This window comes from Pempheris klunzingeri, chromosome 19 (assembly GCF_042242105.1).
Source record: "Pempheris klunzingeri isolate RE-2024b chromosome 19, fPemKlu1.hap1, whole genome shotgun sequence".
NCBI lineage: Eukaryota > Metazoa > Chordata > Actinopteri > Acropomatiformes > Pempheridae > Pempheris > Pempheris klunzingeri.
The window spans coordinates 4,404,088-4,419,924 of record NC_092030.1 but is presented as its reverse complement, the minus strand read 5'-3'; the positions used below and the strand labels follow the sequence as shown (position 1 = coordinate 4,419,924).

The window sequence follows — 15,837 nt, the reverse complement described above, 5'->3', positions numbered from 1 at the left end:
CTGAAGCTGATCATGTCATGTGTCTGTACCGCCTGTAAGACAAATTGAAGGGAGTAAGTTTCCCCGTATCACTAACCAAACCCCAGTCTGTTTTCTCTGGATTGTAACCTTACAGAAGAAGCAGATATCAGAACAATGAATCAATTAATTAAATGTTAAGTCTTTTCGATTTTTTTGGTGTCTGACATTTATTTGTCTCACATGTTGCCAAAATTCCTGAGCTATTTCTATGAATTCAACTACATTTGGCGTACTTTAGAGGTCTGTCTAGATGTCTAGAGGTCTAGATGAGCTGCTGAATTCTGCCTCATGTAAAGAACCCTGCCATATTTCAACCCCACCTGGATCAAAATCAGTGAAGCAATTTGAAATATATTTAGATACACAGACCTACAGACCTGAGCCAACTTGCCAATTTAATATTTCTGAACAAAAACAGTGAGATTAACATCCATTCAAATCACACTGTATGTTTCTTCATCAATAGACAAGGACACAGTTGTTAAACTCTTCTACACCATCTTTTTCTAACATGATTGAACATTTTCAAACAAGTGCTTCACAACTCACAATCCTACTGAAGTCTCTTAACTTTTTAATTAACCAATTCATGTAACCAATTTAATTTATGCCTCATTTTTCATAGACCTGTAAGCACAAGTGAAGCCTAGGAAATGACAAACGTTCTGTCTTTGCAGAGAACCATGATGAATTTAATAAATATCTCATTAAACATAAGATGCGAACACAAATAAGAAGAGGACGGGAACATTTGTTCCTCAGGATGACTTTGTATAGCAACGTTACTGAGAAGGAATTGTTTCTTAATCATTTTTAAATTGTATACGTTCGAGACTATTTCTAAAGCAAATACTGGATTAAATTTTAGGGAGATTGTGTTTTAATCTAACACAGGACAAATTGTGAATTAAATACATTTTGGGAAACTTTCCACCATTCTGAGGCATCCGGTCAGACATCACATGTATCAACTGAAGCTGCTGGTCCCAACAATGCTGAGGACAGTTGAGGAATCCTCACTGATGTCAGTCGTGTCAAAGCAAACTGTGATTACCACATGAATGAAAACAGTTATTTTGGCCAGTCCAGGAAAACAGGTTGCTAAAGGAGAAAATCTTAAACACAATCAGATGTTTAACCTAAACCATGAAGTGCAGTGGTCACATTCAAAAAACACCCAGTTCTGTTAAGAGTTTATGCAGTGACACACACCTCAACAGATCTGATGCATTAAAGAAATGGCTCACACATACTGAATTTATGCTAAATAAGTCGTGTACTGCGCTCAGGGATGATAAATCTGATAAATCAGATGACTCCCTAAACCTGCCATCAATTTCTCCATTTTGTCAGCCTGCCAAAGTCACTGGTAGGAGGATATTTGGCTGAACATTGATGTTAATTTCCAAATATAACAATCTAAAGATGAGCAGTAGTCTGAAGACTAAAAATCCTCTTAAAAAAGATGTGATTTTCCCAGACAAAAGGCAAAACATGCCAGAAGTATATAGTTTTTCTTTCTGTGCTGCCAGTAGCAGGTATGTGAACTTGGCTCACACAGCGATGTCCCGGAGCCCCAAAATACTGAAACTGCTTTGAGTTCATTCGCTGAGACCTCCGCTATTGAGATGATGCCGGCTGGTTCGCAGGCTCTTCGCTCTTCTCATCCGCTACTTCTCGCGCTGCTTTTGGGCTCGTCTTTGCCAACGTGCCGTAAATGGTCATAGCCTGAGAGCAGGAACACAGGATGGGAGCCGTTATCGTCACGATGACTAGAGCTGTGTGAAACAGATGGGGCTGTGAACATGGATGCAGACGATGGTGCACATGTACATACCTGTGTGACCATTCCGCTAATGTCCCCGGTGTTAGATGGCAGGAGGATGGTGTTGGACTCTTTGGCAAGATTGGAGAAAGCAGACACGTACTGCTCGGCCACACTTAGCGAGGCCGCTGCATTTCCATTCTGCTCAGTCAGAGCCTCTGACAGCATACGGATAGCCTTAGACTTAGCTTCTGCCTTGGCCATGACCGCTTGGGCCTCACCTGGAGGGAACACAGGAGTCTATTGGTGACACATGACTTGTGTAATCGAGTCTTTTTAGCCCTGAGACCTCAACTTAAAAACATAAGAGCAGCAGATGTTGAGAAAACAAGAACCATCCCTCGAAGCACAGACGCTGCATTAAAACAGGAGAGTTAAAACAACTCGACTGGGTCTTTAAACACACCCACCAGCTGCTTTATTGATCCGCTCTTCTTTTTCACCCTCCGAGGCCAGAATCTGAGCTTGTTTACGACCCTCAGCAACATTAATGGCCGCTTCCCTCGTCCCTTCAGACTCCAGCACTGTGGCTCTCTTCTTACGTTCGGCCTCCACCTACACAGAGCGAATAAAAACATGTTAAATCTTTTCTTTCTGTGATACGGCCCTAGCTTTTCCAAAGGTCTCCATAAAGTGCTGGTTTTTATAGCAGCTTTTATCTTGTCAGAACAGTTAAAAAAAGATCTCCTGGGCCATCTGTATTAAAAAAAAAAACAGCAGTCTACAGCAAATCAGCAATACATGCATTCTACTCGCCCCACCTGCATCTGCATGGATTCCTTCACACGAGGTGGAACGTGTATATCTTTGATTTCATAACGGAGGCAACGGATCCCCCACTCGTCTGAAGCCTGATTGATTGAGTGGACGATGTTGGAATTGAGGGATTCCCTCTCCTTTAAGAAAAACAGAAATAAAAATTGAACTTCATTAGTGCTTCCAACACTTTATTTCAAGCCAACACTGCGATGTGAGCTGCAGCAGTAGTTTGTCATTACCCTGAACACTTTGTCCAGAGTGAGTTTGCCCAGTTCTGACCGCATGGTTGTCTGTGCCAACTGTGTGACGGCGTATTCTGGATCCTCGACACCGTAACTGGCCTGAGAGCAGAATTGGTTAAAACATAAACATGACCATCACTTTGATCAGAGTGTAATAACACAATAGAGGGGATAATTGATTCCAGCATTTAAAACAGCATACCTTAAAAGGGTCAAGAATCCTTAAGTAAAGCACTCCATCAATCTGTAGTGTTACATTATCTGCAAAAACAAAGCACACTCATTTTAAATATACTGTTTGCCTTTAGATTGGATTGTGTCACACAAGCTTAGCTGTACATTGTTTAGCAAGAATTATCAATTTTTGATTCCTCACCTAGAGATACTGCAGACTGCTCTGGGACGTCAATGACGATCTCTTTGAGACTTTGCACATAGCGAATTCGGTCCAATAAAGGTATGAGGAAGTTTAAACCCTAAAAGAAATAAAAGGGTTATTGATCTTTTGGTGTTTAGTTCCTTCTGTAATGCTTGATACTATTGCTCTTTGCACTACTGAAAATAAAAGGGGTAATACCGGCTCTAAGATTCGGTGGAAGCGACCCATTCTCTCCACCACCCAGGCCTCCTGCTGGGGCACGAACAGGACCACGGTGTTCATGGGCAGGCTGGACGCCCATCGCTGCTGGGCCGGTGTAACCCACAATCGCGGCACAGTCCGCTGGGTTTGCTGCAGAGACACAGAGTCACAACAACGTGCCATCAGATTGCAGAACTTCAGTTTAACGAATGGATTTAATGTTTTAAAATCCGTCATGATTCTCAAACCCTAAGTCCTGGCTGCAAATATTACATCACTCGTACACTTAAAGAGGACGGGACTAAAACTAACGATTATTTTCATTACTTCTTTTGATGAGACAAGGCTTCAGTTGTTTAGTGTGTAGAGAGTCAGTTTCCCAGAGCCCAAAAATGGCACCTTCACACGGCATGTTTTGACCAATCAACAGTCAGAAACTCCAATAAATTGAATTTATAATGAAGAACAGAATCAAATTCTCACACTGGAGAAGCTGGAACCTGTTGATAATTCGCATTTTTGCTCAATAAATAACTTCTGTGTCATCAATCCAGTTCTGAGAGAAATGCAGCATCTAAACATTTAATCTGAACTCCTGCTTTGGGGGATAAATCTTCTAATAACTTTAAATATTGTACAGTTATTTTTGGTTTAGCTGATTTGCTCAATGCATTTATATCTTTTAAAATACAGCATGTATCCTTGCATGTTCTTGTAACTCATTATTTATGGGGAAGTAGTGTGAAGGTTTAACATAATGTTAACTCAGAATGAATGGTGAGCAAGACAGGAGCTTCACTTGGTAACTTGGTGCGGACCCATGACACTTTTTATGGGGATGAAAAGTGACATTTGGCGTATTGACACGCGGACTGAGGCTGAATGAAACAAAGTGTTAGCAGGATGGCGCAAGCTAACAAAGCGGAAATGGTTCATTTACCTGCAGAAGGGCCCCGCCGGTCCGACACAGCGTCCGCAGCATCGTTTAAACACAGAAAAGTGGTTGAATAAAGAAGATTCAGCTCTGTAGACTGGACTCTATCCAAACTCTGCGCTCATGTGTTTGACCCTTACCGATGAGGAAACGAAAGTTACATCATTGGTGCAACGGTGAGAAACTCCGCCAGTGCGGGCTACAAGAACCGAACAGCAATGGTTCCGCTCGCACAATCATGGTACTTACAGCCAAAACTACTACTACAATAATAATAATAATAATAATAATAATAATAATAATAATAATAATAATAATAATAATAATATGACAATTAACATTATTTGCTATGTCAAATCCGACGTTTGCACCATATTTCATGACAAGGGGAAGGAGTAAAAAGAGTCTGACCGTCAAACAGTCTTACTACAAATAGTTTTTACCACAGACCTCACAAACACAAAGTCAGATTTGAGCAAAGGCAACGAATTCTGATCCGATGCAGCTTCGAAATAATAAATAAGTTTTTGTCTTCTATTCATTCTATTAAATGGTTCAATAAATGCTACTGGACCCAAAGCAATGACTGATTAAATACACAGGGGGGTGCTGTTGGGTTTGCTTTAGTTCAGTTGGAGTCGAACTGAAAACAAATCATACTCACATTTACTAAACTCTGACTTGTTTGGAGTCTATTCGTGTATGTCATATGTGCACATAACATCCAGACAGACAGGGAAATGCTGAATACAATGGCACTGTGTCTTTTTCTTAGTGATTGCTGTTTATTAGGTGGGTGATGAAGGGTTTGGTAAATGTGACATGGCTTGACACTTCACAATAAAACACCAAAGCCAAAACAAAGAGAGACAAAACAGTACACAGCAACTATATATCTTCAAACCACATTAAAAAAAAAAAACACCACTACAGTGGTGCTGCAGATAAAATACTAGAATAAAAATAAACTACATGGGAATGATGCATTGTTAAAACTGAGAATAGAAAAAGCCATAAACTGAGAAATAGAAGAATAAATCAGTGAGCTAGTGTGTTGCTGATACATTAGAAGTCAACCGTCATTAAATTGTAAATTCACAACCATTTGAAAATACATTTTGTATGACAAAGCTTCTTCGTGCAAATAGTGGACTGATTATAAAGCCACAAATTAAATAAAAATAACCACTACGACAGTTACCTTGTATCTAAAAGTTATGAAACAGCTCAAAAAGTCACTCCTGCATAAAGTTACAGGTGTTTGGTTTGCTTACAATCTGTGTGCGTCACCTGTTTCTTCCTCCAACCTGTCCCTCTCGGCGATTGGTCAGATATCTCTAAGAAGCCCCGCCCCCCGGCGCGGTTCGGTACTCTGATTGGACAAACCGGACGCCAGTAACAGGTGCGCCGACCCCTCCTTTCCCCGTCCGCCTGTGCCCTCAGGTCTCTCGCCAGTCTCAAATCCTGCGATGAGAGTTTTAATAATGGCGTGGCCGTGGCGGGGGGCTGCCGCTCTCTGCCCGAGTCCAGCATCACAAAACTACCTGTAAACGTCGACCTGGAGCTTTCCAGCGATTAGAAAAGTAATTCAATGGACGTGGCTATGACACCGGACAAAGTAAATCTCCGCTGAGAGCCTGGTTTCCAAACTGTGTGAAAACTAGTGGACTGAAGCGCTTTGCCATGTCGTTACTCTGTGTCAGAGGTGAGTTTTACTTCTATGTCTTCATGCGCTTTGAAACGACATTAAGCGTCCATGTGACACATAAAGTCGGAATTCAATCTGATAATGTCAAAGAAATGTGACACTACAGGTTTTCTGGCAACAGGCATCCCCCCCCCACCCCACACACACACACACACACACACACACACACACACACACACACACACAGGGAGAATCAGTTTGTAGAAAAGTGGATCCTGTCGTGATTTTCCGCCTTTAAAACCCAGACTTTCCTCTGGGATACTGAAAAAGAACGATCCCAGCTGAGGTAGTTTTCCTGACTGTGATGTGAAGTGATGGCTGTGTTTAGTTGGAGCCCTCTGCAGCCTCACTAGCAGCTGTTAGAGCCCAACAGAGCCACCACTGACCTGAGAGATCACAAGTACTGTCATTTAAAGTCAGTTTAGGACGATCACAAGAGTTATTGTTAGATTAGACAACTAAATTGTTGCTTGTTTTGTTTGAATTTGAATTATAACTAAATGACATGTCCAGCAGTAGGTGTTCCTCTCATCAGTTTTAACTCTGATGGACTGATGAATATATGATCATGATAAAAGCACTTTTCCTTTTCTTTTCTTTTAATGAAAGTTATACCAACCACCCTCTCCTGGGGACCTTCTTAAGGTCTACCAGTGTCCAGTGGATGACTAAATGACATATAAATAATAATAAACACTGTGTTTTTCAATATAGATGATAAATAATACTAATGTTATCCTCCCAACGTTATTATTGCACAGATGGACAACGTTCATTTATCTTTTATGTTAAAAAAAAATATTATGAGTGAATTATATCTTCGCCTTTACAAACATAAATAGAACAAATACAATGATAAAAAACTGTTATGGTCCAAATGATAATCAGGATACAATAATTAACTTACTATAATTATTTATAAAGATCTAATAGTTATTATGTATTGCATCTTTCAAAACAATGTTAAAATCTTTACATGGAGGCACCATGTCACTAAAACGAGACTAAAGCAAATCAGCCCGGGGTGGGTTAACACAAAAAAGAAGTTTGAGGACAATCCTCGTCTGCTGTAGCATCCTTTACAGCAGCAAAGCACATTATGCAATATCCTATTCTGACAACAAGACCGATGCCCAGCAATTTAGTCCAGCGGTGCCAGGAGGGGCGGAAAACCAGCCAGGAAATCATGCTGCAAGCTCACAACAGAGCTGCAGGCTTCTTTCCTCTTAACCGCACATGTAGATCTCTAATGACGGAGCTGCCCCTGCCACACTACTACAGTGCTACACACAGTGCTGCGTATAAAGTTTGGTTTGAAGCGTCTTGTCATTTAGAAAGACTTTTATTTTTTGTCAGTTATGAGGATGAGACTTTCCCTGTGAGAGCATTAAAAGACTTCTTTGAGTTTTAAGGCTTAAGGTGCCAATCAAGCAGAGATGCTTGGCATGTGATATTGAATTTTGGGGGAAGAAATGGAAAGTGTGAGCAACGAATATCCGCCCAGTTGTGCTCTCTGCTGTGACAAATGGAACAGACAGAATATGCTGGCCATATAAATACAGTACACCACGTTGAAATGTTGCACACCTACTTGTTTTATATGCACCCACAGTAGAAGATGACAATAATATTTCTGGTCTGATACAGTGACAACAGGATTTTCAGGCATCATATGAAATAAGTCCTCAAAGAATGGCCAGTATTGAAATTACCACAACCACAGTGTATTTCTAAGTGTCAGTCCCATCTCTCATCTGTAGTGCACTTTTCCTGTGATAGTTTGCTGACCATCTGTCCTCTTGGTGGCTGTATGTCTTATTGATGGCTTCCTTTTCAGAGATGATGCGTGAAATATCATCGAGCATTTGGGTCAAAGTGAACTTTTGTTTGTTAGAGGACTTGAGATCTGAAGTAGACTTCAGGTAGAAACCCAGAGTGGGGTTTGCGTCTTCAAAGCGGGGAGAATATTCCCTCCTAGTTGTTTATCACTCTCTCACATGTTGTGCAACTTGATGATCCGCCAGCCGCCGAATGTCCTGTAGACGAAGGAGGGAAACAAACGCATGAAAGCAAAAATGAAAGTGGTTCGAATGCATGTTGTCTGACGGCCTTTACTCTAAACGTTCTGGTACTTTCTACTGTATTATCGCGAGTATGATTTTTAGCTGCAGTGATGTTCAAATATCCTTCAGAAACCTGCACTCATACGTGATGACGCAATCAAGCAAACACCTTCAGTCATGATCTGAAGCTTCTTTCACCCAGATCAGATGTTTTTACAACCCCTCAAGATGTACAGATATGCAGAGCAGGAGTCCTCGCAGGGGAAGTGACATTAAGGCATCCTAAAATGATCCTACCTTTGTTACTGATAGATTAAACTACTTATCTTGCTGGAGAGAGCCAGCTATCTAGTAGCTAGTTAACTGAGGTGTTGCAATAAAGTTTACTTCAGTTTACTTTAATAAAGTAGACTAACAGGTGGCAAATAACCTAAACAATCGTGGTACTATGACTCATAAAAACCACAATATTCAGGTTTAGTATTCCTAATAGTGTTTTTCAGAAAAATTTTATAATTTTTTGTCACATTCGAGTATGTGCTCTTTATTTGCGGCTGGGCGTGGTGACTCAGTATAAAATGGGGAAGGAATTACATGGGATTTACGTGAACTATATGAAAGTTATATGAAGACTGACCACACGACAGCCTCCTCACATGTGGCACAAGGATTACTTTAGATATCCCTGTCATCACCATCCCATAAAAAAGAAACTGTGGCGATCAGTGTCATCAGTGTGGGGAAAACACACAATCCAGAAGAAAATCTATTTAAATCTGTGTGCTTCTTCTTAAAAAAAGGAACAGGAAAGAACAAATCAAGATGTTTTTCTGTACAACCTGAAAACTGTGAGCCTTTAGAAGTGATTGGACACCAAGCTGGGAAAGAGAGAGGCTCCTGGCAGGGAAAAGGTCACACAGAGTCAATTTGGTTCCACTTACTTGAGAAAGTTCAGCCCAGTGGCTCTGGCAATCAAGCCATTGGACTAAATGGGGCCTTTCACTATACAGCCTGCACACAGTCCATTTATTGATTAGTGTTGTGGTGAACGTAAGCTGGTAGGGGTTATGCAGCTCATAGATAACAGAGAAAAGGGTGCTTGGGTAGGGGTTGTGTGATTAGCTGACGTTGTGACTCATCCCCTGATAGCGCAGCTTGACAATGTTGCTTATTTATTGCTAGTCAGATGCTTCATCTCCATGGTGATGTCTTTATACAACAGATAAGTGGTTGCCTTTACAAATGGACATGTGGGGGAGACTCCTGCTGTGGATCAGGGCAGGGCTGAGTGGACACATGGCTCACATGGACCCCATGATGCTGCAGTTGTGGAGGTGTGCAGATGCCATTTCAGACACGTGATCACTTGAGTGACACAACAGTTTCCAAACCCAACGGCTATTATTTGCTTTTTGGGGAAAAGGAGTAATGATTCGGGACTTCAGGTGTTGTCAGCGAACATCTAGATAACGGATATCTGGGCCAAGGCTTCCCCCTCTCCGCTCAGTTCATTGTTTAACCCATATGAATCCAGGTGCATTTGAAAAAAAGCTAATTAAAAGCAAAATCATTCTTGTTCTGAGATTGTATTTTGGCCTGTTTATCTGGATACAATCAAAGTCCGCTCAAACATGAGTGATTGATACCAGAACTAGACTGCAAACAGACTATAAATGGACACCAGCTTCTGATATCAAAATCTTTTCCCTTGCCAATCTTGCATTCATAAATGGATATCTGTTAATAGAAAGTCGTGACAGAATATGTGATGGTTTCTGAGCCCACAGAGTGGTAGGTTTTTCCTGTTTTTGAAAGAGGAAGCAGACTAAGTAAGAGAAGGAGGCTATCAGAAGGAGGCTTTTGTGGTAGTGGTCTAAAGAAACTCATGTGGCCTCTCGCACGTCGTCGAGGGAAGTGGTTGTGGACAGAGTTAATGGCAACATCTTCTTTGTTGTCCATCACCCAGAGTGCTATGCGGTATCTTGATGGAAGTCAGCCACAACGATCTGCAATGATCTGCTTGGACTGGAAAACTTCCTGGAGGCTGTTGAAACTCTGTGGGTGTAAAGATGTGGGATGTTTAAAGGATTAGACCAATTAGATTTTCTAAATAGCAGGTAAAGGTGGGATAGCCTTTTGTTTGTGTAATAATGCACTGGACTGCTTTTGATACTTGATATAAGAATATATATGGACAAAAGCAGCAGATCCAATTATTTGAGAAGCAGGAAGAACAACTATTGGATTGTCATGGATTACCTTCCTGTTGATTGACCAATTAATCAGCTAACCATTGCAGCCCTAATTATCAGTGAGAAGCTACTCTGATGCATCAGGGGTAATTGGTGCTGGTGGCTCAATGTGTCCTACATGGGTCCTGGGGTTTTATTGTCAGCTGTACAGTGTCCACAGGGGATGTTGAGCATGAATGCATCATTGTGCCTTTGGTACTCTGAGATTTCTGTCGGTATGCTGTTACATTTGTTTTAGTGCTCAGCTGAAAACAGTGATGTAGCCGGTCCTTGTCATGGCACACACTCCAGAGTGTTCAAGCCAAGAATTAGGAGCATAATTACAAAAACTACATCGCATTAGTTATCACTGTATCAACACTGCTGGAGGAGGTTAGGTATGAGAAAGAGAGGCCCTGCGGGAATAAAAACGATGGACTGCAGAGTTGTTGAGCGTAGCGAGCAGCAGAGTAGTGGAATTATGAGGGAAAGAGGCAGAGAGAGAGCGCTTAGAGATTGTGAGAGTAATCCCCTGGCCATCTGTCGCTCTCTCAGCCCTCTCTCTCTCTCCCTCTTACACTGGCCCCCGCCGGCTCAGATCCAACAGCCAGCACTGAGAGGAAGCACTGACTGTAGCAGTAGTAGATTCTGGCGTCACTTCCTGTTCCCACTTTCCTGCTCTCTGCCTGAGCGTTTCATCTGGAACATCAACGCTCTCTGTCAGTTTCTTTAAAGGCCCAGAGAACCTATTTTCTCTGTCGGTTTCTATATTTAAAGAACTGGAGGTCGACATAAATCCACCATTTTCTGACAAATCTTTGGTTAACAAGGCATTTTTATAATTCGGTTTGTCTTTGTGTTTCTTGTCACTGGTTTGAAATGAGTGTGTCAAAGTTAGGGAACAGTGACGTCATAGGTTTCCATGCACCAATCAGTAGGGGAGAACGGGGGTTGGTTGTCACATTGCTTATTACAGCCAAACTAGAAGGCACTGTTTCATCTTGTTAATATCAAACATTTGGTCATGCTCACGTCTATCTGGCCATTCTGACGAGGTGAGGAGTAGTTTTGTGTTTTTGATGGGTCAGAGTTATTTATCATGTTACAGTTGTAGTTTGTAGGCAATTAGGCATTTTGTGCTGAGACATTTATTAAAAAGAGGAAGGTAATAGCTTTAGTTTAAGTCTAGTCTTCAGCTGCTAGCCGAGGTATGTGGTAGCTAGAATAAAACCTCTGTCATTAGGAAGGTGGGGCTGGTTGTCTCACTGCTCTGGGGGCTAGTTGTCAAACCTGTGACATCCATTCGATGTGACATTCATGGTGAGTTGTTATGAAACTGTGGCTTTAATCAAAGTTGGAATTTTTTCATCACTGTAAATTCCTTCATTTTGCTTCTCATTACAGAGAATAATTCAAACAGATAATCATTATTTACATTCATAATTCGATTAGTCGAATGCAGTGATTATTAATGGGATGATTGTGATACTGTTCATTTTAAAACTGATTTGGTGTCTCAAGCTTAAAAAACACCTTGAAGTTTATGAATGTTTTTGAAAATGACAGTTATTAAGTTAAAACCTCTTTGATAACTATAGAGATGTGTATATAGAGATGATATAGAGAACAAACCCTGGTCTCCCCTACTTTAGAACATACACCACAGTTTGCTCATGTTGTTAAATGAATTTGATCAAGCCACACTTGGTAGTGATGAAGCACATTAATAGTCAAAATTTCAAACCCTGTTTTAAAGTGTTTTAATCCAGCTCCAAAAACCTCTGTCATCTGACTATCAATAGCTTCTAGTTGTATGAACATGAGTGAATTTTGAATAGGAATGCATATTTAACACCAAAATAAAATATATGTTGACTCTTCAAGTCAACTCTGTTGAATTTCAAGCGTCCCGGTTAGTCATGACAGTGAATTATTCTGAAATATAGGTAGAGACAGTTTGATTATCTATAGTTTTTGTTGTAGGGGCAATCTATGAATTGATGTTATTCACTACATGCCTAAAGTTGTGCCACCAAAGAGTACAGCCAGCCAACATGCTCCTGCTCCAAGAAAGAAAGAGAGAAAGTGTGCAGTAGGTTGAAAGAGTGACTGTGCAGCTAATCCTTTTAAATAGTGGGCTGAATGGCCTCTAAAGCCATGCAGGGCCCAGGACAGAAAATGATAAGCATCAGTTTCCACTGTAATGGCCCCCTGCTTTATTGCCCCTGCTCTGTGTACCTCAGCCCTAAATAACCTCATGCAAATTAAGACACAAGTCCACTGTTCCAGCTCATTTGCCCCAATATTCCAACAACTGCTGGTTTCTCTCCACATTTCCACTGCTCCCTTTCCGCTTCACACTGAGGTATGTACAAGACAGGAAACTCTCCCGAGGAAGAGGTGACAATTTTTTTTTTTTCTGGCCTTGAGATAACAAAGTTCTTTTTTCTGCATTATTATCATGAAAGATAACACTGGGGAAAAACTCATTAGGGTGTGGATTTTTGTGGCTCAAATGTAACACTGGAAAATCCCTGTTGTGTTTTAAGAGTGATATTTCAGACAGAATGGAAAACAAAGACTTCTTTCTCCCGTATATAGTTTTTTTTAATGTGCACAGAGTGAAGACAGAGCATGTTACATGAAAAATATGACCGCGTCATTTGTGCCTCCATCATCCCGTCCTGCCCATCTGCCATCTCGGGCTCCAGAGGTTTAGTAGGTTACATGCCTGAACACATAACTCTGCCACAGCAATCACAATTAATCCCTTCCAAAGCGCTTCACAATCCCATAAACGTTATTGTATAGATGCATCAAGGGGCTAAAGATGGTAGGTCTAAAAATAAACCAAAATACACCAGCAAGCATTTTCTCTCATTAATTTTTTTGACGTTGCGGGAAAAAAAGCTGTTGTAATATCCATCTGTCCCGCTCGTCCACTTCTGCTATTGTTCTTTGTGTATTTGTTAACCAGCTGTTGTGTCCTGTGACTCGGCTGTCTAGGCTTATGCTTCTTGATTATATTAACATTGTTTTTTTGCCGTGAAATAAAAGGTGTTTACCAGCTCTGATCAAAATGTGAGGACAAACTTGGAAATGAGGAAAAGTACACGATTTACATGATAATATCAGGAATGATGATGTTTATGTGTTTTATTTCGTCATAAAGCCACCCATCAAGCAAAGGTGACCCTTGAAAACATCGGATGTTTTTGTTTCTTAACAACAATTTGACCCAGCAAAACAAGTAGCTCATCTGTTTTGATCAGGCTGCACATGAAGTGTTCCTGCCGTGCAGACGGCAACGTGGTGAGGTTGCTGATCAGCATCAGTGTGATTCAGCTGTCACGAGTCATGAGTCATAAGTATTCATGCCTCTCTTGTGAATAAATTTGTCAGGCTTCAATAACACGAGATCCTGTCCATTTTTCATCACTCATGTCTACGTCGGTTTGGTTTTCTGACTTGCTTTTACCTGTTGCTTCACCAGTGTACGTCAACATTTTTGTGAAGTGCTGCTGAAGAATTACGCTGTGTTTAAGTATATTCCAAATAAGCTGACCTGAATTGTTTCCAAGTTAGCCTAATAATTCTTTTTGTTTTGTGTTGCAGTGAAAAAGGCCAAGCTCCAAGGACCTCCAGGTCAGTACATCTGAATTCAAAATCTCTTTACTCGTATGAACTTCTTCTGTATTTGTTCCGTCTGGTCGTACACTCTCCCGTCGACCAAATGTTTCACATCTTTAACACACTGTGTCTGTGCTCACTGAATTTTGAGAACACGTCGCTATAAAGCTGCAAATCATGTTCTCAATTTCTTGGGAGTTCAGGGTATTTGTTGGGAGGATCAGTGGGATTGTTCATGTGGTTTCAAGACACCGTCTCATTTGGAAATATGCCACATGCACTCATTTTACACTGTAGGTTAATCGGTCAAATTTTGGCAAGTCACTGAAAGCTAGGGTTGATTCTGTATTATGTAATCCTGTGTCCTTCCACACCAGGTGAGCTCAGATCGGTGGCTGCTAAGTCCAAATCCCTCCACTCTCCACCTTAGCAAATCCTTCTAGCGTTCAGCCTCACGCCTTTCTTTAAGCTCTGTGACGTGTCTAGCAAAAACACACAGTAGCATGGGCAGAAAGTCACGGCGGCTTTGGATCTGCTGGTGACATGTCACTCTCATTCTCAGTCCCAGACTGACCCCGTGCTCGCTGAGGATAATCGCTAAAGTTAATTATTCAGCAGGTGTCTACATTTGTTCAGCAGGTATTTTTCATAGTACCTACCCCACCACCTACCCTACCTACCCCTTCACCATTGACAAACCTTTTTTGTAGTCATAATTACTGTTGCACTGAGATATTGGTTTTAGATTGTCAGCCTACAGTGTGCTGGCCTTTCACTGTCTGTCTGCACTCTCCTCCCTCCCCTGGGCCACGCCACATGTGACACCTGTCCCAGAGCAAACATCAGGGATAATTCAGTTAAGCCTGTTGTCTCCCTTAGGCGAAATGTAAACATCAGTCACTTTTTTTTTTTTGCTACAGGGCAAAGAGGGATTTGTCAAACACAGTCCTACATTAGATTTAGAACACTAAAGATTATGTTCATGCCGTAAATGTTTGTGAATATTCATTTTGTTTTGCATAGGCTACAGTAGAATGGAGTGTCTGTGAGAAGCCAGTCTGGTGCTGCCTTGTGCAGTTCTTTTCTATTTCAACATTTATTAGAGAAATGGTAAATGACTGAAGGCCACCACACATGCATCATAGTGTAGAGGTGTTCTCAGCTTATGGCTGTTCACAGTGCTTCTGGTGCTCACTGCAGGAATCAACAGAAATTTAGTAGAATTTTTGCAGATTTTAGCATTCTCATGACAATTCAAGCTTATTTAGTTTCATTCTGTAAACATTGATTTATATATTCAACTGGATGTTATAATATATTGATTTACATTTTGTAACGTGAAGATATGTTGTCATTTTACAAACTTCTGTTGCCCAAATGAAGGATTCTGAGCAAAATGGTTTTAGATACTAACGAGACATATTAAGGTTTTTGTTTGATATGATGTGCAGCAATAGAACATATCACATCAGTGTGACTATTTTACAAGTGGTTATACTTCCTTTTAACATGCCCATATCGTTAATATTCTTACTAACATATTGACATGACAGCCCTAGAGGTAGGTACCTGCTCAGTCAGGTTTTTCAAGGAAGTATCTCGGAGCTAAAATCAGCTCTTGCAATCACAACACATTGTGCTAAACACCTGAGGCAGGATCAGCATAACTAACATATCTGATTGTGGCACATTTTGCCCTTCAGTCAGGCATTTTGTCAGTATACCTTCAGATACAGAGCTTATACATATTCACTCTAGTTTCTGCTGATTTTAGGCCACATAAAGTCTGGTGGTAACAGACCACTGTCACAGTGGGCTTTTGGGCACAGAAATGGCTCACCTTC

At 41.0% G+C, this 15,837-nt stretch overlaps 1 protein-coding gene across 1 annotated transcript; it reads right to left on the bottom strand.

Annotated features, from left to right (window-relative positions):
- Positions 1–421: 421 nt before the first annotated feature.
- stoml2 (stomatin (EPB72)-like 2) lies at positions 422–4,520 on the bottom strand. Its single transcript, XM_070850503.1, has 9 exons — positions 4,368–4,520; positions 3,425–3,577; positions 3,224–3,323; positions 3,050–3,108; positions 2,845–2,946; positions 2,608–2,742; positions 2,257–2,401; positions 1,859–2,067; positions 422–1,749 (listed from the first exon to the last, which is right to left on the bottom strand). Exons 1-9 carry the CDS (start codon positions 4,407–4,409, stop codon positions 1,642–1,644), a joined length of 1,053 nt encoding a protein of 350 aa, XP_070706604.1. The 5' UTR covers positions 4,410–4,520; the 3' UTR covers positions 422–1,641.
- Positions 4,521–15,837: the final 11,317 nt, after the last annotated feature.

Coding starts and splice junctions, on each gene's coding strand:
- stoml2 (XM_070850503.1), bottom strand. CDS start 4,409: ATGCTGCGGACGCTGTGTCGGACCGGCGGGGCCCTTCTGCAG. Junction 2,402..2,607: donor AGGAATCCATGCAGATGCAG/GTGGGGCGAGTA, acceptor CGCTCTGTGTAG/GTGGAGGCCGAACGTAAGAA. Junction 1,750..1,858: donor TTAGCGGAATGGTCACACAG/GTATGTACATGT, acceptor TCCTGCTCTCAG/GCTATGACCATTTACGGCAC.